We start from the raw sequence: 21,142 nt of genomic DNA, 5'->3' as shown, positions 1-21,142 counted from the left end.
CAGAATCCCCGAATCCCAACCAAGCCCCCATACACGTTCCCGCAGGCTCAAGCTCTTGTTACAGACTCGACTGCGGGGGGTGGACCGAGGGGTGCAAAAAGGCGGGAACAGCTGGTCGGCAAACCAATAGTTGTCGCCGGTGTGGCCACAGAAAGTAAACCTTACCCATATGATTACACTGCTGCATCACCATCGTCGGCGACCTCGCTTTGAGGAGGATTCGGCTGAGAATTTCGGTGCGCTTGCGTCGTCTTCGCTAATACTTGGTTGACTTCGTCATGTGTACATACTTGATGTCTGACCTCTGTCCTTATGCATGGACAGTTGCCAAAAGGCTCCAGCGAACCGGCGGAGCTGGCATGTCAGCAGACGGCATGGCCTGGTCGCCACCGCCTTCTCATGCCGGCAGCGGGCACGGGCCTTTCTCTACATCGCTGCTACTGCCGCACATGCAGCCGCTGTCTCCAGGCCCTGCGATTCCACGGCCCCAGGAGGCTCCTCAGTCACAGCCGTCGCGCCAGCAGCACGGACTGTTGGCGCTGCCCAACGACGTGCTCGCTAAAATCGCGGACACCGCCCTCCGCTGCGGCTCCGGCACCGCGCTCACGGCCGCCTGCCGCGACCTGCGTGACGCCACACAAGCGGCATTGCACGCTAGCCCCTGCCTGCGATTGAAGCTGGTACGTGTGCGTCTGCATGCCATGTACGGCGCGTACGGCAGCGACTGCGTCACCGCTGACGGCATCTACTCGTGTAGCGGCGCCCGGAGGCTGCTGCTGCCCGACCACCTGTCGGAGAGCCAGCGGGTGGAGGTGCTGCTGGCACTGGTGGAGGAGCTGACGGTCAGCGCAGCGGAGGCGGGGGAGCAGGGGGTGGGGAGGATGGAGGGGGTGGAGGCGGAGGAGCAGGGGGGGCCGAGATGGAGGCAGCATGAGCTCCAGCAAACGGCGGCTGCAGGCGGCTGTGGAGGTGAGATGCCAGGTGTGGCGCTGGAGGGTCACATGAGCGAGTGGGGGGCGCATCACGCGTTCGGCGTTGGGGACGAGCGGCTGCAGGATGAGCGGGCGTGTGGGACGTTTCGGGGGCGGCGGCACTGCTCTGCGCGAGTGCGGGAGCAGGTGCAAGAGCTGATTGTGGCCGCGGCGAGGGCGGGTGACCTAAGGTCTGTAACAGGTTTGATGCAGGTGGTTTGGTGCTGACTGTAGTGCTGCAAGCCAAACCCTCAGGAAAGGCGGATGGAGAGCCGTGTGGCAGCAGGAGTTAAGAGCAGCGAGCAGGGGTCGTATCTTGTTTTCCGGGTGATGTCTAGCTCCAGACAAAAACGGCCGGGTGGCCGCCGTCTTTTGTCTGGGCACATGGCGGTTTGGGGGCTTCTCCATAGGAATTCGGACAAAACCCGCCCTAAACCCGGGCCAACTAAGTCTCGCCCCAGGCATTAGCCCCCGGGAGGAATGTCTAGGAAACGGCCAAAATGGTCGATTAATGTCTGGAGACATTAAGATAGGAGCCCTGGCAGCGAGTGAAGCAGGAGCGCCGCGTCTGTGCAACTTGACTTCCTGCAGGTGCCAGAAGCCAAAGGCACCGGGCGGTGCCTGCCCGGGCGGCGTGTGTGTAGTGTCTGTATGTGTGTGTGGCGGGGAAAGAAGGTTGGCAATGCGGGGCTACTGGCTACATGTGGGCATCGAAGTAGTAGGCAGGCGGACAGGCTGGCATGGGTTGCCGTGTGCAAGGCCGTGTCGGGCTGGCGGCCCAAGGCGATTCAGGCGTTCCGTATTTCCACCGTCCCCAAGAGCCTGCGTTACGCTGAAGACAGGTAGCAAACTTTGAGAATGGAAAGCGCAAGCGATGCGACCTTGCGACCCTCTCCTTTCGTTGGCAGCAGTACAACGCACTACATGACTACAGGCAGTACCCACGTCCGTCGCACCCAGGTCCGCCTTCACTTGCCTCCCCCAGCCGTGCCTGCCTGCACCTCTGGGCTGCTTTTGCCCCTCGGCGGGTCCATTCCCGTGCTCAGTAGCCACTCTGCTGTAAAGCGGTTTGAGGGTTGGGGCTCCGCGGGCTCCCGCGGCTGCTTCAGCGGGCGGCCTGAGAAACTAACTCGAAAGTACGCGAAGAACCAGATGGCAAACGAGTTCGCTGCCTTCACATCAATACAATATGAGATACAGTAGACATTTCTTCGCTTGCGTACCGCTGTTCGGGGCAGTTTCGATGCCCAGCGTAATCCCTCAGCGCATGTGCTTGCAGGCCCTTTCTTTGCCCGCGCAACCCTTGCCATGAACTTCTGTACTTCCACAACAGGCGCAGCATAGCCTGTTTATCAGGTTCAAGCCAGTTGTGAACGCTTTTTATTACAAACGGCCAATTCTGTGCCTCACAATCGCGCGTTAGGCACTCTGGAGACGCCTCATCTGGTCCTTAGTTGCTGATAATACTCTTAGGACAGCCTTGAGCGCCCAGGCGTGAGCGCGTTGGGCCATGGAGCTCCCAGGCGCGGGAAGCCTGGACAACCTGACCGACTTTGATGGCCTCCTTGACTCATACCTGGGCATTAATTCCTCAACATTAAGCCACGGCGACCCCAATGCGGGAGTAGCCGGGGTTGGGCAGCATCGCTTTGGCGCTGCACAACCCCAGATGCAACAGGCGCCTACCGGAAATGCCGGGCTCATGATGCCTAATGCACGTATGCAAGCTCCCGACGGCATGATGGCGGCGCAGGGTATGGTCAACCCGGGCATGCAGGGCATGGCCGGGATGCAGGGCATGCAGCCCGCGCAGCCGGTCAATTCGATGGGCATGATGGGCATGCAGGGCGCCGGCGGCATGCCCGGAATGTCCAACGGCGTAATGTCCACCATGGGTATGGCGGGGCTGGGCGCGCCCGGCGGCATGCACCCGGGCGCTGGCGGCATGCCCGGTGTCGGCACGATGGGCGCGGGGATGGGCCCCGGCGGCATGCCCGGGATGCCTGGCGCCATGGCTGGCATGGGCATGGGCATGGGAATGCCCGGCATGGGCGCAATGCCCGGCATGCCAGGCATGACCGGGATGGAGTCGTTGATGGGCATGCAGCAGGCCAACGCCGCGGCCAGCATGATGGCGCAGCGCAACTCCATCACCACCATGACACCCGGCTACGGCCTCGCCGGCGCGCTGCCGGCAGCCACCCTGGCGCAGCAGCTCAACGCGCGCGGGATGGCGGCAATGCCGGGTGCGGCGGCGCCCGCGCCCGCCATGCCAACAACGACCGCCGCCGGAGGCGGCGGCGGCGGAGCCGGCGCCGGCAAGTCGGGCGGCCGGTCGCGCGGCCGCTCCGCGGGCCGCAACGCGCGGCGGAGCGAGCCCGACCCAGCTGGCAGCAGCGACGGCGAGCTGGACAGCAACAGTGACAGCGCCACTAGCGACGAGGAGGCGGCGCAGAAGACCACCAAGAAGAAGCGCGAGGGCGGCGGCGGCGGCGACGACGCGGAGCGGCGGCACGCGGCGCTGCAGGAGAAGAACCGCAAGGCGCAGCGGCGCTTCCGTGAGCGCCAGAAGGTGTGTTTGTGTGTGCGGGGCGCGCAAAAGGGAAGTTATCTTGCTTGACGGTGTAGGCAAGAGCCGAAGACACGTCCCGTAGTAGGGGAAGTTGTGGGAGTCCGAGAGACGACAGGCGAGCCATCGCCGCTTCTCACACGCTGCTCACTCCCTGCGTGTTTTGACGCCGCACACGCTGCGCCTGCCTGACTGACTGACCAAACGCCGCCAACTCTGCCTCCACCTGCCTGTGTCCGTGCAGACCAAGCTGCTGGAGCTGCACAAGCAGATTGAGGAGCTGACCGGCAAGGTGTCCAACCTGCAGACCGAGAACGCGGCGCTGCACAGCCGCACCTCCATTCTGGAGAAGGTGCGCGGCGAGGGTGCGGGGAGAACCAGTGCGGCCGGACACTTGTGGCCTTGCAACCTTCGCTCCTGCATGTTGACTGAGCACGGCTTCGGCTTGCCTCAATGCCTCACCACCCCTTGTGCCAGCCTGCTCTTGAAGGCTTGCCTCTTTCTCTCGCTTGGTCCTTTCAGACGCCTTGCTGACTCTTGCCTCTCTCCTCTCCTGTCTCTTGTGCCCGCGTTGCATGTGCATGCGTGTGTTGTGCGTTGCTGGCTGGCAGGTCCTGGACATGCGCAACGAGCAGATCCAGGTCATGCAGGAGAACAAGGAGGTCAGCGAGGCCGAGCTGGCGGGGCTGGGGCCGGGGCAGGCGCTGGTGCCGCTGACGCCCGAGGCCATCAAGGAGATGTCCAGCGAGGACATCTACCGCGTGTACCAGACCTACGTCAAGGAGCTGTCCGTCAGGTAGGGGGGGAGCAGCGACGGTTGGAGCGGCTGTTTCCCACAGTGTATAGGAAAGGAGGGCGGGTCGGCGGGCGGGTCGGTCCGGGGCAGGTGGGTTGAGCTCGTGGCCGGGGCCTGGCACGCCCAAAAGCACTGGACTGAGCACCCAGCCTGGCGGCGTACGGGTGGGATGAGGCGGCACGTGCCCAAGAGCCCAATAAGGAGGTGCCCTAGCCATGCAAGCGGCCCGCAATGCACTGCTGTCGTGCGACATGCTAACCAATGGACGTTCCACCTGTGCAGGCTCACGGCCATCGCCAGTCGCAAGCCGGCGGCCGAGAGCGCGAGCGCGGGCGGGGACGCCTCCGGCGCGGACGGCACCGCCGCCGCCGCGGCTGCCGCTGTGGCGGCCACGGGCGAGGGCAGCGAGCTGTCGGTGGCGGACGCGGCGGCCATGTCGGACCTGGAGCGGGTGGTGCGCGAGCTGGTGAGTGGAGCAGGGCGGAGGGGTGCCATAGTTGATCCCGTTGAGGCAGGCTGGGAGAGGCAGGAGAAGCAGAACGGAAAAGGGAAAAGGGAAAGGGGAGGAGGGAAGGCAAGGGAAGGGAAGGGAAGGGAAGGGAAGGGAAGGGAAGGGAAGGGAAGGGAAGGGAAGGGAAGGGAAGGGAAGGGAAGCAAAGGAGCATGGGGGAAACGCTGCTGGCAGGCCCGGCCATGCGGAAACGGGCCTCGTGTGGGCTCGTCGGCACCGCCAGCACCTTGCCATGGCCTGCTTGCCAGCTTGCCTGCTGTCCACGCACGATTGCGGGTGCTCCGTGGACACCCGGCCTCTGCCCGAACACACCTCCCACGCTGCCTGTGCCGCCCATCTGCCTCGGCACACGACCCGCAGAGCGTGATGCTGATGCGCCTGGGCGTGGCTCGGCCGCTGGAGGCGCGCAAGTTCATCGTGTTCAGCCGCCAGTACCTGGGCAACACCGAGCGAGAGGTCATCGAGCTGTGGAAGAGCGTCATGGTGGGTGGGTGGGTGGGTGGGTGGGTATCAAGGCAAGCAAAAGCAGGTAGCCAAGTGCGGCGAGCCGTAAAGTGAAGCAGATGCAGCATCAGGCGGCTAACCGTTTGACGCATGCCCAGTGCCTTCTTTTAGCGCAAGTCCGTGAGCCCTCCTCCCTCCGCACCACCACCACCGCCACTCCTGCCGCTTTGCACACCGCAGAAGCACATCGAGCTGACACCGGAGCAGATGCGCGAGATCGTGGAGCTCAAGCGCATGTTCCTCACCAAGGTGCGGCCGGGCGGGGCTACCTATGGCGCTGCAAGTCGGGTGACTGTGCCGGCCTTATGCGGCCTTCGCAGCTCCTTACCAATAGCTTATAGCAGCTGCTGCTTATCCCTGAGTGCTGACACGTCGTGCTGAATCGTGGCAATGGTGGTGGTGCCGGCGGCGGCGGCGGTGCAGATCGAGCCCATCATGGAGGAGCGCAAGCACCTCAACATCTCCATCCAGACCAACCTGCCGCACGACACCTACCACACCAAATCCTCCATCTCCTACATCAAGGTGCGCGCGCCATCCCGCTCCGCCGCCTCGCATGCGCGGGTGCCCCTCCCAGAGCTGGCCAATCTCCCTGTCTGTGTCTCCACGCGCGCCCTTGCACGTGCCACCTGAACCTGCCGGACCTGCCACACCAGCCCCCTGCACTTCTGCAACGCTTACCAACACGTTCACATACACACACAGTGTCGACCCTTTTCCTTGTGCGTTCCTAACACACGCTTGCACACGCTCTCTCTCTCTCGCCCCACAGGCTCACGAGGCGGTGTCGAAGCTGCGCGACAACCTGCGCAGCGAGCAGCACGTGGTGCTGGAGTTCGCCATCGCCGTGTTCCGGGGCGTGTTCAGGCCGCAGCAGATGGCCACGCTGCTGGTGGGTGGTGGAGAGGGGCAGGGGGGGGGGTTGTAAATACCAGCCCAACTAAACCAAAACCAACGAAAACGAGGGGAGTGCAGGCAGAGGCGTTAGTTGCAAGCGATAATACTGGGGGGGAAAGCGGCAGAGGTTGTTGGGTTCACAGGGCCAGGGCACTGATAAGTAAAAATTGACATACGGCATCGTCTTGGCAGCAACCGGGTTACTGACAGCAAGACCCTCCACGGCTCAGCTGCCGCCTCACAGCTCCAACTCCTTACCCCACGTCGTTACCGCTTGCGCCCCGCTGACTCTCGTGTGCCCACCCATTCCCGCCCCCAGGTGCGCTGCTACCCCGCTGTGCCTGACGCGCTGGGCATTGCCAGCGCCCTGGCGGCGGAGCTGGGCGAGCCCGACTCGCCCGCCACACAGCAGCTGGCAATGCAGCTGGGAGGATACGCCGTGCGTGAGTACTTGTAGAAGGGCTGGGGAGGCGGGGTAGGAGGGGCGGTAGCCGGCAGGGCGGCGCATTGACTGGTTGGGGAGTGACTGGCCGGAGAGGGTTGCAGGGGCCATGGCAACATTGACGCAGTACGGTCCTCCCTGTCAGGGCACTCAGTATTGTTCCTTACATGCCTTCATCTCTTCCTCTGCCCCACACAGCTGGCGCCCAGCCGTCGACGTCGGGCTCCGCCGGCGCCCCGCCGCTGGGCTCCATCCACCCCAGCCTGGTGCCCGCGATGGAGGCGGCGTCCGGCGGGGCCATGGGCGCGCAGCTGCTGCTGCAGCAGCAGGCGGCGGCACACCAGCTGCTGCAGCAGCAGCAGCTGCCGCAGCCAGCCATGATGGCCCAGCCCCAGCAGCCGGGGCAGGCGCAGGCGATGGGCATGGGCATGGGATTGGGGATGGGCATGCCGCCGCCGCAGCAGCAGCAGCAGATGCAGCAGATGCAGCCGGGGCAGCAGCAGATGGATGCGGCGCAGATGGCGGCCATGCAGCAGCAGTACATGCAGCAGTACATGCAGCAGCAGCAGCAGCAGCAGATGCAGATGGGCCAGGCGGGGCAGCAGCAGCCGCAGCAGCAGCAAATGCAGATGGGCCAGGCGGGGCAGCCGCAGCAGCAGCAGGCGGGCATGTTCGCGCAGGGCTCGGGCGGAATGCCGGGAATGCCCGGCGCGTATGGGCAGTAGTGCGCCTGCCGCCCGGCGTGTGTCTACAGCTACACCGGCTCGCGTTCACTTCTTCTGCATGCATGAGAGCTGCTGCATGGGTGGTGTGTTTGTGTGCGAGTGGGGTAGCTGTTGCCAGGGGCAAAAGCGCGGTGGTGTGTGGTCCGGCACCCAGATTGTTGGTGTTACGTATGCCGCGTACCGCAATCAGCGACTACGCGCTGCTGCTGTACACACATGGCAAGGTAGCGCCGAACGCATGGCTGGCTTGGAAGTCAGGATTTGTCACAGTGCAGGAGACGCTTAGGATTTGCCGCTAGGTGCGTTACTGCCGCTTTCGGCATGACGGGTTTCGGTGGGGCAGTGATTGTTTGTGCGGGCGGAGTGGGTAGAAGTCGGCAATTTCTCGCAGTCAACCCGAGTATGGGCGGTTTCCTCGTCGTCGCATTGGGTACGAGATTTGGGGCGCAGGCAGGACAAGGCTGAGCCAGGACCCGGCATCGATGGGTTTGCCCAGCTTGCGAACCAGTTTTGCTGGATGCCGTGAGGCAGCGTGTACGTGTTGACACGCAAGCGCGGACCCCACCGCCTTGTGACGTGGTCCACGACGCGCAAGGCCCGTCCTCCAAATCGATGCACTGCATGAACTGCACCAACACAGCTCTTCAGGGCTGGTGGCAAAGAGGATCGGAAGTCAAACCTTGTGGTTGTTCATTGTGCTTCTCGTGAGCGATCTACTACCGATATGCCGCGTTTGAGCCTGATTTTGCGAGAGGAGGAACACATTTGTCGCCGAGACACGGTGATGACCAGCTATGTTTGCATAGCTGTGGGATCTTGGAAGTGGCCATCATGGCGCAAGGTTGACGGCCGGTGGAATAATGGTGGCGATGTGATGAAGCCATTGCGCTTGCGTCTGTTGATGTAGGTATTTCACGGATGGGTAAGCGTGGACCCGACTAGAATGCGAGCCCGATCAGGGTACGACATTACTGCTTACATTCGTGCAGGGGGTGAGGAGATGCCCAGTATGTTTAGTAAGCGCGGGGACGGGTTGTGGCGTACCGGGGCTAGCGGTTGGATCTAAACTTGAAAGGCCACTGATTTAACGGGCAACCGAGGCGCTGAGCTGGCGCGAACCACATAATAACATTGACCAGTTGAGGAGTGGGCAGCGGCAAACTCTGCTGGGGCTTCTCGCATTGGCGCAGTATGTAAGTCCAAACCCGCACCCGCCCAAATCTGGAATGGGGGACGGGTCCCATCGGAGTGCTTCGAGGGACAAGGGTAACAGACAGGCAGTGTGTGTGTGTGTGTGTATACAATTATGTGTGAGCGGCGTGACGATGGCGGCGGGGCAGGGGGCCGCGGGTGGGGCCGTGTCACGGATGCCCCAGGTCATCAGGTGTGGGCGAAGCTGTGTCGTGCCGTGTCAAAGGCACGGTAGCCCGGCTCATGTCCTCTTCCCTGGAAATGTCGTATGCTGCTTAACCTGCTTTACTTAATTGTACTTGCCGGCTTGCCCTTTTCCGGCCTTCCTTGGCAACCCCCGCTGGTCCCTGTGGCCCCCAGCTGGCGCTGCTGACGGCGTTCTGGGACCTGGGCCGGGGCGTGCTGCTGGGGCATGTGCCGCTGCTGCCATGACACTTCACCATATACACACACGCACACACACACACACACACTCACGCACATATACACACACACGTAGATATAGACGGAGGTGCGGCTCTTAGGGCCAAATCAGTGTCTAACCACAATAGATGGAGGTGCGGCTTCTGTGGCCAAACTGCCGTCTAACGCTACGCGTAGGCTTGGGAGACATGTACTGCCAGACCAATGCGCGACAAACAAGGTGCTACTGCGCCCCTGGCACTAGCAACTACGGGTTGTCCGGATACACGATCACGTGATCTGATAAACAACTGTAAACCGTTGTTACACACACACACATACACACACACACACACACACACACACACACACACACACACACACACACACATACACATACACGCCTACGTGTGTCACGTGTTCCCATGGTCCCACCCGGCCCAGACAAGCAATGCTATGCCCCTCGCTGTCCGCATACGTTTTTGCACTGGAGTACGTATCAAATGACATCAACCAACACAGCAACCGTGCCACAACGCAACTGCACATTCGCAGCCCTGCCAGCCAAACGTCCACAACGCACCACGGATTACCGCTGCGTATCTCATGCAGCTAATTCCTTGCAGGGTGCGGCAACACGTTGGAGGTCCCTGCACCGGCCCCGTCCCGTTGCAACACCGCAGCCGTACTAGCGCTCCTCTGCAAACATCCTGCCAACAGCAGCCCTGCCTGCACCTCTCCGGGTACACCGCCTCTAGCAGCGCCGCCGCTTGCGCTCGCCGTCCCCCGCTCCTGCCGCCGCCCCCGCTCCGTCCCGCGCCACTGCATCCATGGCCGCGTCCACCAGCTCCAGGTGCAGGGCCGGCGCCTCCACTGCCAGTCGGGCGCGACTGGCACCCGCCACCCGCCGTACCTCGCCGTGGTGGCACACGCACCAGCGCTTCAGCGCCCCCAGCAGCACACCAAAGCAGCCGCCGGCGCCGCGCGACTCGGCTGCGCCCGCCGCCCACAACAACACCTCCACCACGCCCTCCGCTGACACGGACGCCAGCAGCACCTCCAGCGCGACGTCGCACAGCTGCGGCAGCAGCAGCCGGTCCGCCAGCTCCGCCACGGCGCGCGCGTGCTCGGGCGGCACGTCGGCGGCGCCCGTGTACAGCCAGCGCAGCAGCTGCGCAAAGGCCTCAGGCTCCGCGTCCGGTAGGTCGATGTCTCCCTGGAGGCCATCCCGAAACGAGCCCCCCGCCAGCCGCTGCTGAAAGTAGTCGCAGCGCGCGCACAAGATGGCGCGGTGGCAGCAGAAGCGGCGCTCGCCCACTCGAATGGCCACGTCAGAGGTGCCGTCGGGCTGTGCATCCAGCAGCGCACCCAGGTCGGCGGGCAGGCTGCGCGGCGGCGGCGGCGGCGGCGCTGACGTGGAGGCATTGGTGTTGTCGGCCCCGGCGGGCAGTCGCGGCAGCACGGGCTGCAGCCCGAGGGCAACCAGGAGCATATGGCCGCCGTCTCGTGTGCTTGCCGCCAGGTAGCCGTTGGGCAGGATGGCGGGATAGCTGAGGTTGATTGGCAAGTCATGCAGGCGCGTGCTGACGCAGCCGTCGAGACTGACGGATACCAGGTAGCTTTGTCTTGCGAGCGGGTCGTTGTCAAGCAGGTAGATGAGGCCAGTGGCATCCATCGTGATTCCCTAGATCTTGTTAAACCTGGCTTGTGCGCCACTGCCGTCGGCGCAGGCGTGGGTGCCCTCTTGCCCCGCCAGCAGCTGCGGCTGCAGGCGCCCTGTGGCGCCGGTGCCAGCAAGCGGCAGCTTGTAAAGGGCTGTCTCGGTGCCGTACACCAGCATGCCGCCGCCGCCGCCGCGTCCAGCCACAGACCCCCCCCGCTGGTGCTCGCGCCATTTGCCGCCGCCGCCAACGCGTCCAGCCACAGCATCCCCCGCGCTGGTGCTCGCGCCATTTGCCGCCGCCGCCGCCTGCTCTGGCCGCTCCGGCTGCGGCGACGGCGGCACGTATGCCAGGCTGTAAATCTCGCCGGGCGCCGTCAGCCGCAGCGTTCTGACCCACGCCTTCCCCCACTGCGTGCCGCCTGCGCGCCACGCTGCCGGCAGCTGCACCTTGCGGATGCGCAATGCGGAGTCTATGAAGAACAGCCTCCCTGCGTTGTCGCTCGCAAGCTGCGTTTGGAAGCGGCACTCCAGGCGAGCGACATCGCCAGTACCATCTGCTGATTCGCCAGCGCTTGCGTTGCCGGCCACGTGCACAACCTGTAGATGGTGCAGTGCAGACACACGGCTGTGGGGTACTCACTTCGCACTGCTGCATGCAGGGCGGTATGTATGGGGCAGTCCCCACCCGCCCCACCTCTTTTCTCCCCTCCTTTGTACCTGTGCCCATTCGCTCCTCAAGCACCCACCTGGCTCTCCACGAGGCGCAGAATGGCGTTGCCGAGTGATACATAGACCGAGGCACTCCAGGCGTCGTAGAGGGCCGCACGGAGCGCCGCATGCACTCCAACCATTTGAAACCGCAACCTATATAACAGCGACTCATCCAGTCGAGCTTAAGGCGTTCGCCCAGCTTGAACCCATTGTGTGAATTTGCACCAAGCAGCGGATGGAAGTCCGAGGTCGTGCAGAGGAGCGTCTGAACATCATCGCCGGTCGGGCCTGGCCGCAACACCACGGGCCTTGTTTGCTTAACAAGCAGGTTGCAAAATCTTTTACAGAGAGCATGTCCTAAATGTATGTTGAGAATACGGTGATTCAGAGATGGTCACGCAGGCCTGGGCGTTTGAGTAATCCTACTTAATTTGGCCAAGGATAACTAGTAGCTGAGAATTCCCAGTACCTTCAGCGAGGCCGTGTACGAGGTATGGCATTAGGAGGCGCAGTTGACAGCTGGATCCAAAAGTGGCGCTCCCCTGTCCAGCCAAAAGGCTACATGCCTCCATCATAAACTTGAATCAGTTGGACGTGTCCTGCATGGGGGGGCAGGGAGGGCAGCGCAGGGTAGGGCATTCCCTCGTGCTGACCCAACTGCAAGCAACCACCCACGGCAGATGCAAGCCACGTTCTGGCTTGAGGGCCAGCGTTGCCACGAGTGAGCATAGCCTTATATTTGGTGAAGCCATGCTGTTGTCAGGGCTTGAATACAAGTTTGTTGCGCCCTACGGCGGAGCACTACTAGCCACCCGGAAATATGAGCCCGGCGACGAAGTTGTTCGCGATGAGCCGATAATGATGACTTGTGAGCGATCCGACCTGCTTGACAGCGTCTACGCTGCGCACGATGAATTTGGCCTTCGCGCGGACCTGCTCGGCAAGGTGATAATATGTATAGGATATTAAACTTGGAGCATAGGAGACCTGCTTATCGCCAGCGCAGGTGCTGTGCTAGTGCCATACACGCACGGCCAGACCACCTTCCACACGCATGGCCCTGGTCTCGCACCTCCGTTGTCTCGCACCTCCTCTGTCATCTTTTGCGCCGACGTGCAGGACGCCAGCATTGACTTCACGCTCCAAGCGCTGGAATACGCCGGCGCGGACGAGGAGGCGCGGGCTCAGGTCATGGGCCTCTTCATTCCGGACGTTGCGGACGCGGCGAATGCCCAGCAGCCCTACGTCAGGGCAGCCCTGGACTACGCGGCCCAGGTACGGCACACTCCTACTTTGGAAAGTGACGCCTCGTGAACTCGTGGGCTTCACACACGTGCATGTCCCGCTGCGAGTCGAGCCCAAGCCACGCACCCGCATGCCGAGCATTGCAGCACCGCACCGCTATGGACGCAGGTGCACGCCATCGCTGCCGACACCGCCACCGCACACCGCTTCGCCGGCAGCGTGCTGGCACCAGTCGCCCGCATCCCCGTCGGCCTGCTGCAGCGCATGCTGCTGGCCTGGGTGTGCAACTGCTACTCGGCACGTGCGGGCGGCGGCGCGCTGTACCGCTACGGCTCACTGGTCAACCACGAGTGCGAGGGCAACACCCGGTAGGTGCGGCGCGGCGGGCTGCCGGCTGCGGGATTGCGGCTGGTGTGTGTGTGTGTGTGTGTTAAACACAAAACAAACGGAACAAAGTGTGTGTGTGTGTGTGTGTGCGTGTGCGTGTGCGTGTGCGTGTGTGTGTGTGTGTGTGTGTGTGTGTGTGTGTGTGTGTGTGTGTGTGTGTGTGTGTGTGTGTGTGTGTGTGTGTGTGTGTGTGTTCCAGCGCGCCATGCTGCTCCTGCAAAAAGGCAGGGCGCGCCTCTCGCTCACAGGCGCACGGGCGCACATGCAGGCGTGCAACAGGCAGGTGCATCACGTCGGCCTGCCTCCTCCCGCCGGCGCAGGTACCGCTATGTGGACACACAGCCGGACGGCGGTGGGCTGCGGGGTGCGCCCGACCCAGCTGTGACGAGCGTTGGCGGATGGCAGGATGGCAGGCCTGGTGTCTTCATGGACGTTGGAGGCGCGGGGGGCGGCGCACCCGCAGGCGCCGGGGTTGAGGGGCAGGCTGGTGCAGGTGGCGGCGCCGCGGCCGGCGGGGGCGGCCGGGGCTGGGGCGTGTTCGTGGCGGTGAGGCCCATCCGGCCCGGTGACGTCATCACCACCTGCTACCTGGTACGCGTATTGGGGGGATTGGAGGGGTGGGTGCGTGGGTGTGTGGGTGTGTAAATGGATGGGTGGGATGGGTGGGCGGGTGGAGGGGGTGCGGACGTGTTGTGGGAGGCGGTTTGTCGTGGACGCGTGGTGATGGCGCGGGAGGCGTGCCTGAGCGGGCGGGCGGTTCTTAGGTTGTGTGGTGCTGTGACGGCGCTTGCTCAAACACCTCAACCGCCCCGCTCCACTGCCCTTGGCTCTCAGGGCTGGGACGAGCAGACCCTCATGTCAACACGCATGCGCCAGAAGCTGCTGGTGAGTCGAAAGGGAGGGAGGCTGGGGGGCAAGTAGGGTTTTAAGTGCGGCCTTCACGTAAAACAATCCATATGTGGGCAGTTGTGCTGGGTACTCAATTACTGCCACCGTCACCATCGCCAAGGCCTCTCTCTGCTGCCCTCTCCCGTTCCCCAACCCCCACTCTTAGTTGAGTATGAATGTAACCGCACACGCCTTCTTGCCGCCTCCGCAGTACCGCACCAAGCTGTTCCACTGCACGTGCGAGCGCTGTCGCAGCCCCGTGGACCCCTACCGCGCGGTGCGCTGCCCCGCCTGCCACAGCGGTGGCGAGCTGGGCGGCGGCGGCGGCAGCGGCGGCAGTAGCAATGGCGGCGGCAGCAGCGGCAGTAGCAGTGGCGGTGGCGCAGCCAGGGGTGTGCGAATGCCCTCAGTGCCCGAGAGCCTGGCCTCGGGTGCCGGGCTTGGAGCTGGGGGGAATGACAAGAAGCGCGTTGGGGAGGGAGCTGCAGCAGCGGGACTCGGGTTCACTTCAGGTGAAGGAGGGGCCGCCGAGGCGGCGACGGGGTACCTATGCTGGCGGCAGCAGGCGGCGCCCGCGGAGTCGCAGGCGCGGGAGGTGGATCGGGCGGCGGAGCAGGCGGCGGAGCAGGCGGCAAAGCCATGGGAGTGCGACAGCTGCGGGCGACGATACACAGAGGCAGCGGTGAGTCAGCACACCTGGCGGGCACCTGTATCACTGACAGGTGCTTTGAAATGCGGCCGCGAAAGAAGTCTGCATGCATCTGACAGGCTGACGCAACTACGGTACGGTAATTGACGCCGCAGGTTCAGGAGGACCTGCGAAGGCGGGCGAAAGCGGCGGGCTGTGGAGCATTAGGTATGATGTATGTCCGTACCAATTGTGTGTGACAAACTTGCTTCTCACACACACTAGCTTTCTGTTGACCGCTTTCTCGCCAATCATGGGGTCCTGACTCGTCCAACCCTACCACCACAACGTGACTCTCCGCACCCACCCGCACATGCACCCAAAACCGCACGCACATCCGCATCCGCACAGAGGGTGACCCCGAGCTGGCTCTGGAGGAGGCCGTGCACGTGACGGGCGAGCACCTGGACTGGGACGACCTCAACGTGAGCGGGGGAGGGGCGGGGGGCAGGCGGCTGCCGTGGCAGCCACTTTGCGATTCCGTGTGTGTGTGTGTGTGTGTATGTGTGTGTGTGTGTGTGCGCGTGTGTGTGCGTGTGCGCGCACGTGTTTGTGTAATGTACGGCTGCTGTTGCCCTGCCCTATTCCCATTTGCCGTACACATGCTCACTGGAACCCGCCCAGGTCAGCCTGGGTACCATGCGGCAGTTGGGCGACCGCTGTCTGGCCGTGCTGGGCCCCCGCCACTGGGCCACCAACCGCTGCCGCTACAGCGTCCTGGAGCTCTGCACCGCCGCCCTCAACCGGCAGGAGCAGGAGGCCGCGGACGGCAGTAGCAGCGGCAGCGGCAGCGGCAGCGGCAGCGGCAGTGGCACCTCCTTCGGCGCCGCCGGCAGCCGCCATGGCCGTAGCGCGGCTGAGGGGGCAGGATGCGGCGGTGGTGGAAAGGGCAGCGATGGCGGTGCCCTGTCCGCACAGCTGCCGAGTGGCGGCTTGAGGAGCAGTCCCCTTGGCGCGGCAAGTGGGGACGGCAAGGGCAGCGGTGCAGGCGCTGTTGACGTCGATGGTACCGCCGCTTCGTCACTTGGAGCGGCTGTGGGCGCTGGGGCACCGCTTGCGCCGCAACGTGCTGGGGGGTCCTCAAGCGATGATACAGCAGCTGCTGCCATGTTGCCGGCCGTCGCTACCACGTCATTAGCTCTGGACCCAGCGGTGGTGGCAGTGGAGCAGGAGCAGCTTCAAGCACAGCCGCTCGAGGTGCAGCCGGAGGTGCAGCAGGAAGTGCTGCAGGAGCAGCAGCCGCAGGAGGTGCAGCACGTGAACCCGCACCTGGGGCTGGAGGCGCTGCAGCGGCACACACTGCACCACCACCACCTGCACCTACTGGCGCAACAGGAGGGCCGGCAGCGGTGGGTGGCGCAGCCGACACGTGGACAAACCCACCCGCACCACAAACAGCAGCAGCAGCAGAGGCAGCAGCACCCGCACCCAGGCGCGGAGGATCAGCGCCAGGGAGCGCTGCCAGAGCCTCATGGACTGGCGCAGCCGGCGGCGGCTGCCTCCTCTGCCACTGCCTCCTCCTCCTCCATACCAGCCGCATCTTCGGAACAAGTCCACGCCAGCCCTCAGGAGGGCGGCACGACGGCTCAGGACCCACACCCACACCCACAGCAACACCCGCAGCCGCAGCCGCACCTACTACGGCAGCAGCACCACCACTACGACTACCAGGACGCGCACCACGGCGACGTCCACCCCTGGCAGGCGCAGCAGCAGCGGCGGCAGCGAGAAGCCAACCACGCAGCCCAGCACTACCTCGCCTCACTCCTGCCGCTGGCGGCCACGCATACCGGCAGCGGCGCGGCAGCAGCGGCTGGGAGAGGCCGGGGAACTGAAGGTGCAGCCGGTGGCAGCGCGCCCGGTGCTGCTCTTGCGGCCTCTGGCAGCGGCGGCGGTGCAGCGCCTGGTGGCGCCGGGGGAGCCGGGGGTGCAACAGGCATGGGCGTTGGCGTGGGAATGGGTGCGGTGGCGCCGTCGCTGCTGGCGAGCTGCGGTTGCAGTACGGTATGGAGTGTGGAGGAGGTGGACGCGCTCGTCACGTGCATGTGCTCGGAGCTGCGGGTGGGTGCAGGCATGTCCGCATGTGTATGTGTGTGTTAGGTTAGGTTAGCACTAGCAGGAAGTTGTGGGGATGGGGTTGCAAGGTGTGTATATGGGTTGGGGCCAAGCACAGTCAGCAAGCGCTGCCAGGCTTGCGCTTGGCGTGCGCTCCAACGCGTGGCGTGCAACCTCCCCAGGTGCATGCGCGTGTGCACTGTTCATGTGTTTGCGTTTGCGTGTGTTATGCAGGCGCTGTGGCAGTGGCAGCAGGCGCACACGCCACACGACCCGGCGATCACCCTGAAGGCAGTGGCAGGACCCGCGGCGACGGCGCTAATGGATGTGAGCACCTGCGGGCCGTCAGGCCCTTGCTTGATGCATATACATGCATGTTTGGATGCAAACAATTCCCATTGCGGCATGCAGATTCACGCAGGCGCGGCATGCAGACATGCATTGCACGTGCACGACGCCAACAAAGTCCTCACTGACGACGCGCACCGCTTTCACCTGCCCCCCCCCCACCCACACATGCATCTCCTGCATCCCCACCCCCACCTCCACCTCCATTCCACAGGCGGTCAAGGACGAGCTATGCAGCGGCGGCGCGGTGTCTTCGTTGGCGCTGGCAACCGCCGAGGCCACAGCCGCACGCCTGGCGCAGTGCTACGCAGCGGCGCCGCACTACGACGTGAGCGGGCAGGAGGCGGCGGAGGCAGACTCGGTGCTGCACCTATGTCCGCTCATACGCAGGGCGCTGGACATTGATTGAGTGGCGGGACGGCGCGCTGGTGGGAGGTCAGGGCGGTGACACGTTATTGACGAGTGTTGCGGAACTAATGCGTACGTAGACCAGAGCGGAAGGCGGAGTGGGCTTGCAGGCGGCACGAGAGTAGGCAGTCAGTAGCGCAAGTTGCGAATTCCCATGTTACCTCGTAACCGACGGTAAACGCTGTGGACGGTCGCGCCCATGGCTGGCTGACGGAAGCTGGCTGCTGTATGGGGATGGCTGGGCTGGACGACGCCGGCCGGGCTGGCGTTGGGACTACCAGAAAGGATGCGCCCGAAACCAACCTGGAGAACACCAGCGCCACCGGTGCCCAGCACGACATGTAAGGGAGGGAGGGAGGGACAGGAGGCGTGATGCACTGCAGCGTAGAAGCTATGGCGCTAGGCGCGAGGCAAGCAACGTCAACCCCAAAGCAACCGCGAGGACATGGTGCGCAAGCCGGGCTGCGGGCTGTGGCTGTTATGGCTGTGCGCTGCGCGGGGTGACTAAACGAAGAACAAGCTTAGTACGGGGACGTGATGGATGCGGTTAAATGAGCATACGTTATGACACTTTTGAGTGAAGACGACTCGCGAGATGTGAAGTGTGGGCTGGTCATGTGGTGGTGTCAAGGGCTTAATGGGTCAGATGAGTGGGGGGTAGTGGTCTTGGGCTCGCAACCACGGCGGCGCAAAAATGGTTAAATTATGATTGCCGTATGTGTGGACCGTACGACTACGCTCGAGGTGGCGTGTAATCGCACACCGGTGGCTATCCGACAGGACTGACCACACACGCAAGCACCTGCAACTCTGGTCCGAGCCAAAAACCTGGACGTCGATACACGCGCAGGTTTGCTGCTGAATGGTGCAAGGCATCAGCCGCTACCTATGTTCGAGCATGTAAACATTGAACTGGCTCGAGCTTGGCCGCTTGGGCCCCTGCTCTGTCCCTCTCCCGGCCCCCGCCAATAAGCGTGCACCACTTCCCATTCTTCGTGTTCGGCAGTCCGAGTCAAGCGCAGTAGTGCACAATCACGCTCTCATCGCCTCGCAAAGCGTGCAGCTGCGCCTTCCTATCAAGGCCCACAGCGGCCATCCGTCACTCCCCACAAAATATGGAATCAGCATACAGTACCCAGCTCGGCGCCATAGCACTTGATGCGTGGATGCACATGCAAACACCAACCGCCCACACTGGGCGCATGTACAAGCGACACAGCAACGTGCACCTACACGTGGTGCGCCACCCCGCCTGGAGCCACGTCCGCCCCAGGGTTCTCAGCCGCCGCCGCACCCACATCCCCCACGGCGGTGCGCTCGCCACCGCCGATGAGCTGCCTGCGGCGACTTTGGCTGCTGGCCTGGCCCTCCGAGCCTCCGACCGCGACCTCTGCGGCCTCCTGGGCCTGCAGCACAATCCGTGTGTGTGTGTGTGTGTGTGTGTGTGTGTGTGTGTGTGTGTGTGTGTGTGTGTGACCCAGTAGGCAGCTTAGTTCTTTTGGAAGCGGCCAACTAACGAACAACGACACCAGCCCTCCAAGCATCAGGCAGACGGTGCCTGTACCACAGCACGCGCACCCAATCCACCTGCCCCACCTGCTGCTGCTGGATGTCCTGCGCGGCCTTAACGTAGTACTTGGTGACGTCGTAGCCGGGCACCACACTCTCGTAGTCGTCGCGCCAGGCCAGCGGGAAGATGATGCCCTTGGGCGTGGGCTTGAAGGAGGCGGCGTACACGGCGTGCTTGAAGCTGGGTGAGGGTTAGGAAGAGAGGATTAAAAGGGGACGGACAGTGTTAGGCATGAGGAGCGCAGATGGCAATTCGTGCTGTTGTGGCTGACGGGTAGGGACCCATGAGGGTGATGAGGCCGGTAGCAGCATAGGGGGGTAGGGTACCGTATGCCGGACACGCTATTCGGTACTGCTACGAACCGCAACAGGCCAACAGTGGTGTCTACAAGCCCCTGTCTCAACCGCACGGGAGCGCTGCACGTGGGCGCACCTTCCGGACACCTGCCAGCGCACGGGGTCGGGGAAGAACCAGGTCTGGTTGAAGGGCTGGCGGATGGCGTCGAAGAATGACCACACGCCGTCAGCCCACACCTGAAGCAGCCCCCAGCGGGTAGAAGGTAGGTCCCGGTATGCCAAGGTTATGCGTGGAGGAGACAGCAGGAGTAAGGGAACGGCTCGTGGCATTCGTGTGCCTGCGATGATGAGGCTGGGTCCAGGCCACGACACGGTGCCGCCTTGCACGCACGCAAACCCCGGCGCATCCTCCTCACTCACCTCCACCCAGTCGTGGTTGCCGCCCGACCCGACCCATTCAGGGGTGCCTGCAAACGGCACCCAAACAGAGAAGGCTTGGCCACGTACGGGACCGCTGCAGCCACGAATGACAGGCCTCGCACAACGTGTGCCTTCAATGATGCGGCCGCTTGCTGCCACCAGCCGCCCCCCTTAAACAGCAGCCACACGCGCAACAGCACAGCACCACGCACCGGCCACTCGGGCGGGAATGCCCACGGCGCGCAGTGCGTTCACGTTGAAGATGGACAGTCCGGTGCAGGAGGCGTAGCCGTGGCTGAGCACCTGTGTGTGGTACGACACCGCGCGAGGCATGCACGGCAGCCATATCACGGGTAGGCACGCGCACTACACAGGACAAGCCTCTCGGGCATCGACGCAGCTGTGCCGTACATTCGGCATCACTGCCTGTTGCATCCAATGTACTGGCGCGAGCGCCACGTACGGTACACACGTGCACCACCCATGCATGCGCCAGCCACACACCACGGTCCCTGCACCGCACACCCACCTGGCTGGGCGACATAATCTCGGGCGTCTGCTCGGCCTTGAACGTGATGTTCCATCCGTCCAGATCCCAGATGCGGTAATTGATTTCGCGCGCGGCCTCCAGCAGGCTGTCAGTGCCCTTCACCAGCGGCGAGAATTTATCATAGAACAGCGAGCGCCAGTCCTCGCGCGGCTCGTCCAGGCTCGCGTAGGGCTGCGTGTGACAGGAAGAAGATTGGGGGTTACGGGTTATTGGGAGGGCAGCTGGCCGGTGAAGTCCAGGGGAGGGGCGGACTGTCATGGCCACAACCAAGCGCACCGTATAAGGCTTCGCGCTCAGTCACTTGCATGCTTGCGTCCGGCACGCTAGAGTAGTGAACAGAGCTGAGCACCTTATGCGCAAAGGGCTGAACGCGTCAACCGTGATTGCTGGGGGCGCAGCGTGCAGCGTGCAGTGCAGCGCGCGGAAGGGGCTGGGGTTTTCGCCGACGTCACGTGATGCCCGGCAAGGCCTGATACCCTTCCTTTCGACTTGCCCGACATTGCATTTTGATTCCTAAACGCTGACCGCATTACCCTTGCCCTGCAGCGAACTGTCGCGCAAGCTTATGCATTCCCCAACGCTTGTCCTGCTCACCAGAACATAGTTCATAAACAGATCCATGGGAACTTTCTTGGCCCAGTCATTGTCCTCACGAGCTTTCAGAGCCAGCTTAACTTGCTGCTGTAGAAATTCATACTTGATTATTTTCCTGTCGCTATCTGGCATCCACCGCTCCAGAAATTGATAGCATAGCCTCTCCTCATGGCTAGCGTCATCGTTGGGTGTTTGCAGCGACTTCTTGTCAGTCGGAAGGTCGCGGACGGCATGCACGGCCAACAGCGCCGAGGCTGCTAGCAACAGGAGAGCTACTGTCGACATTGTGATGGTAACTTGTTTGGACAAGA

The 21,142-nt window shown here is 63.4% G+C and overlaps 6 protein-coding genes across 7 annotated transcripts; 3 read left to right on the top strand and 3 right to left on the bottom strand.

Moving 5' to 3' along the window:
• Positions 1-23: 23 nt before the first annotated feature.
• On the top strand, positions 24-1,779 carry CHLRE_16g653338v5 (uncharacterized protein). Its single transcript, XM_043070843.1, has 2 exons — positions 24-236; positions 325-1,779. The coding sequence occupies exon 2, from the start codon at positions 360-362 to the stop codon at positions 1,197-1,199; it is 840 nt and encodes a 279-aa protein (XP_042915486.1). The 5' UTR covers positions 24-236; positions 325-359; the 3' UTR covers positions 1,200-1,779.
• Positions 1,780-2,177: 398 nt separating this feature from the next.
• Positions 2,178-8,624, top strand: CHLRE_16g653300v5 (uncharacterized protein). Its single transcript, XM_043070842.1, has 10 exons — positions 2,178-3,543; positions 3,785-3,892; positions 4,152-4,336; positions 4,619-4,802; positions 5,208-5,330; positions 5,532-5,600; positions 5,775-5,876; positions 6,124-6,243; positions 6,568-6,691; positions 6,889-8,624. Exons 1-10 carry the CDS (start codon positions 2,482-2,484, stop codon positions 7,413-7,415), a joined length of 2,604 nt encoding a protein of 867 aa, XP_042915485.1. The 5' UTR covers positions 2,178-2,481; the 3' UTR covers positions 7,416-8,624.
• A 1-nt stretch (position 8,625) lies between these two features.
• Positions 8,626-10,597, bottom strand: CHLRE_16g653258v5 (uncharacterized protein). Its single transcript, XM_043070841.1, has one exon. The coding sequence runs from the start codon at positions 10,498-10,500 to the stop codon at positions 9,763-9,765; it is 738 nt and encodes a 245-aa protein (XP_042915484.1). The 5' UTR covers positions 10,501-10,597; the 3' UTR covers positions 8,626-9,762.
• A 48-nt stretch (positions 10,598-10,645) lies between these two features.
• Positions 10,646-11,867, bottom strand: CHLRE_16g653250v5 (uncharacterized protein). The gene is made up of 2 exons (XM_043070840.1): positions 11,418-11,867; positions 10,646-11,268 (listed from the first exon to the last, which is right to left on the bottom strand). The coding sequence occupies exons 1-2, from the start codon at positions 11,520-11,522 to the stop codon at positions 10,693-10,695; spliced, it is 681 nt and encodes a 226-aa protein (XP_042915483.1). The 5' UTR covers positions 11,523-11,867; the 3' UTR covers positions 10,646-10,692.
• Positions 11,868-12,137: 270 nt separating this feature from the next.
• On the top strand, positions 12,138-17,758 carry CHLRE_16g653200v5 (uncharacterized protein). The gene is made up of 11 exons (XM_043070839.1): positions 12,138-12,327; positions 12,502-12,657; positions 12,796-12,995; positions 13,335-13,605; positions 13,849-13,899; positions 14,114-14,584; positions 14,707-14,758; positions 14,942-15,015; positions 15,215-16,651; positions 16,880-16,972; positions 17,208-17,758. Exons 1-11 carry the CDS (start codon positions 12,241-12,243, stop codon positions 17,400-17,402), a joined length of 3,087 nt encoding a protein of 1,028 aa, XP_042915482.1. The 5' UTR covers positions 12,138-12,240; the 3' UTR covers positions 17,403-17,758.
• Positions 17,759-17,785: 27 nt separating this feature from the next.
• CHLRE_16g653150v5 (uncharacterized protein) lies at positions 17,786-21,120 on the bottom strand. Of its 2 annotated transcripts, none has more exons than XM_043070838.1 (7): positions 20,832-21,120; positions 20,217-20,408; positions 19,900-19,990; positions 19,688-19,734; positions 19,404-19,504; positions 18,998-19,151; positions 17,786-18,807 (listed from the first exon to the last, which is right to left on the bottom strand). In XM_043070838.1, exons 1-7 carry the CDS (start codon positions 20,856-20,858, stop codon positions 18,631-18,633), a joined length of 789 nt encoding a protein of 262 aa, XP_042915480.1. In that variant the 5' UTR covers positions 20,859-21,120; the 3' UTR covers positions 17,786-18,630. Both variants share the same exon structure in this region, with proteins under 2 accessions (XP_042915480.1, XP_042915481.1).
• Positions 21,121-21,142: the final 22 nt, after the last annotated feature.

The sequence above is a fragment of the Chlamydomonas reinhardtii genome, chromosome 16 (assembly GCF_000002595.2).
Source record: "Chlamydomonas reinhardtii strain CC-503 cw92 mt+ chromosome 16, whole genome shotgun sequence".
Lineage (NCBI taxonomy): Eukaryota > Viridiplantae > Chlorophyta > Chlorophyceae > Chlamydomonadales > Chlamydomonadaceae > Chlamydomonas > Chlamydomonas reinhardtii.
The sequence above is the reverse complement of the archived record's forward strand: the minus strand, read 5'-3'. Positions and strand labels throughout refer to the sequence as shown.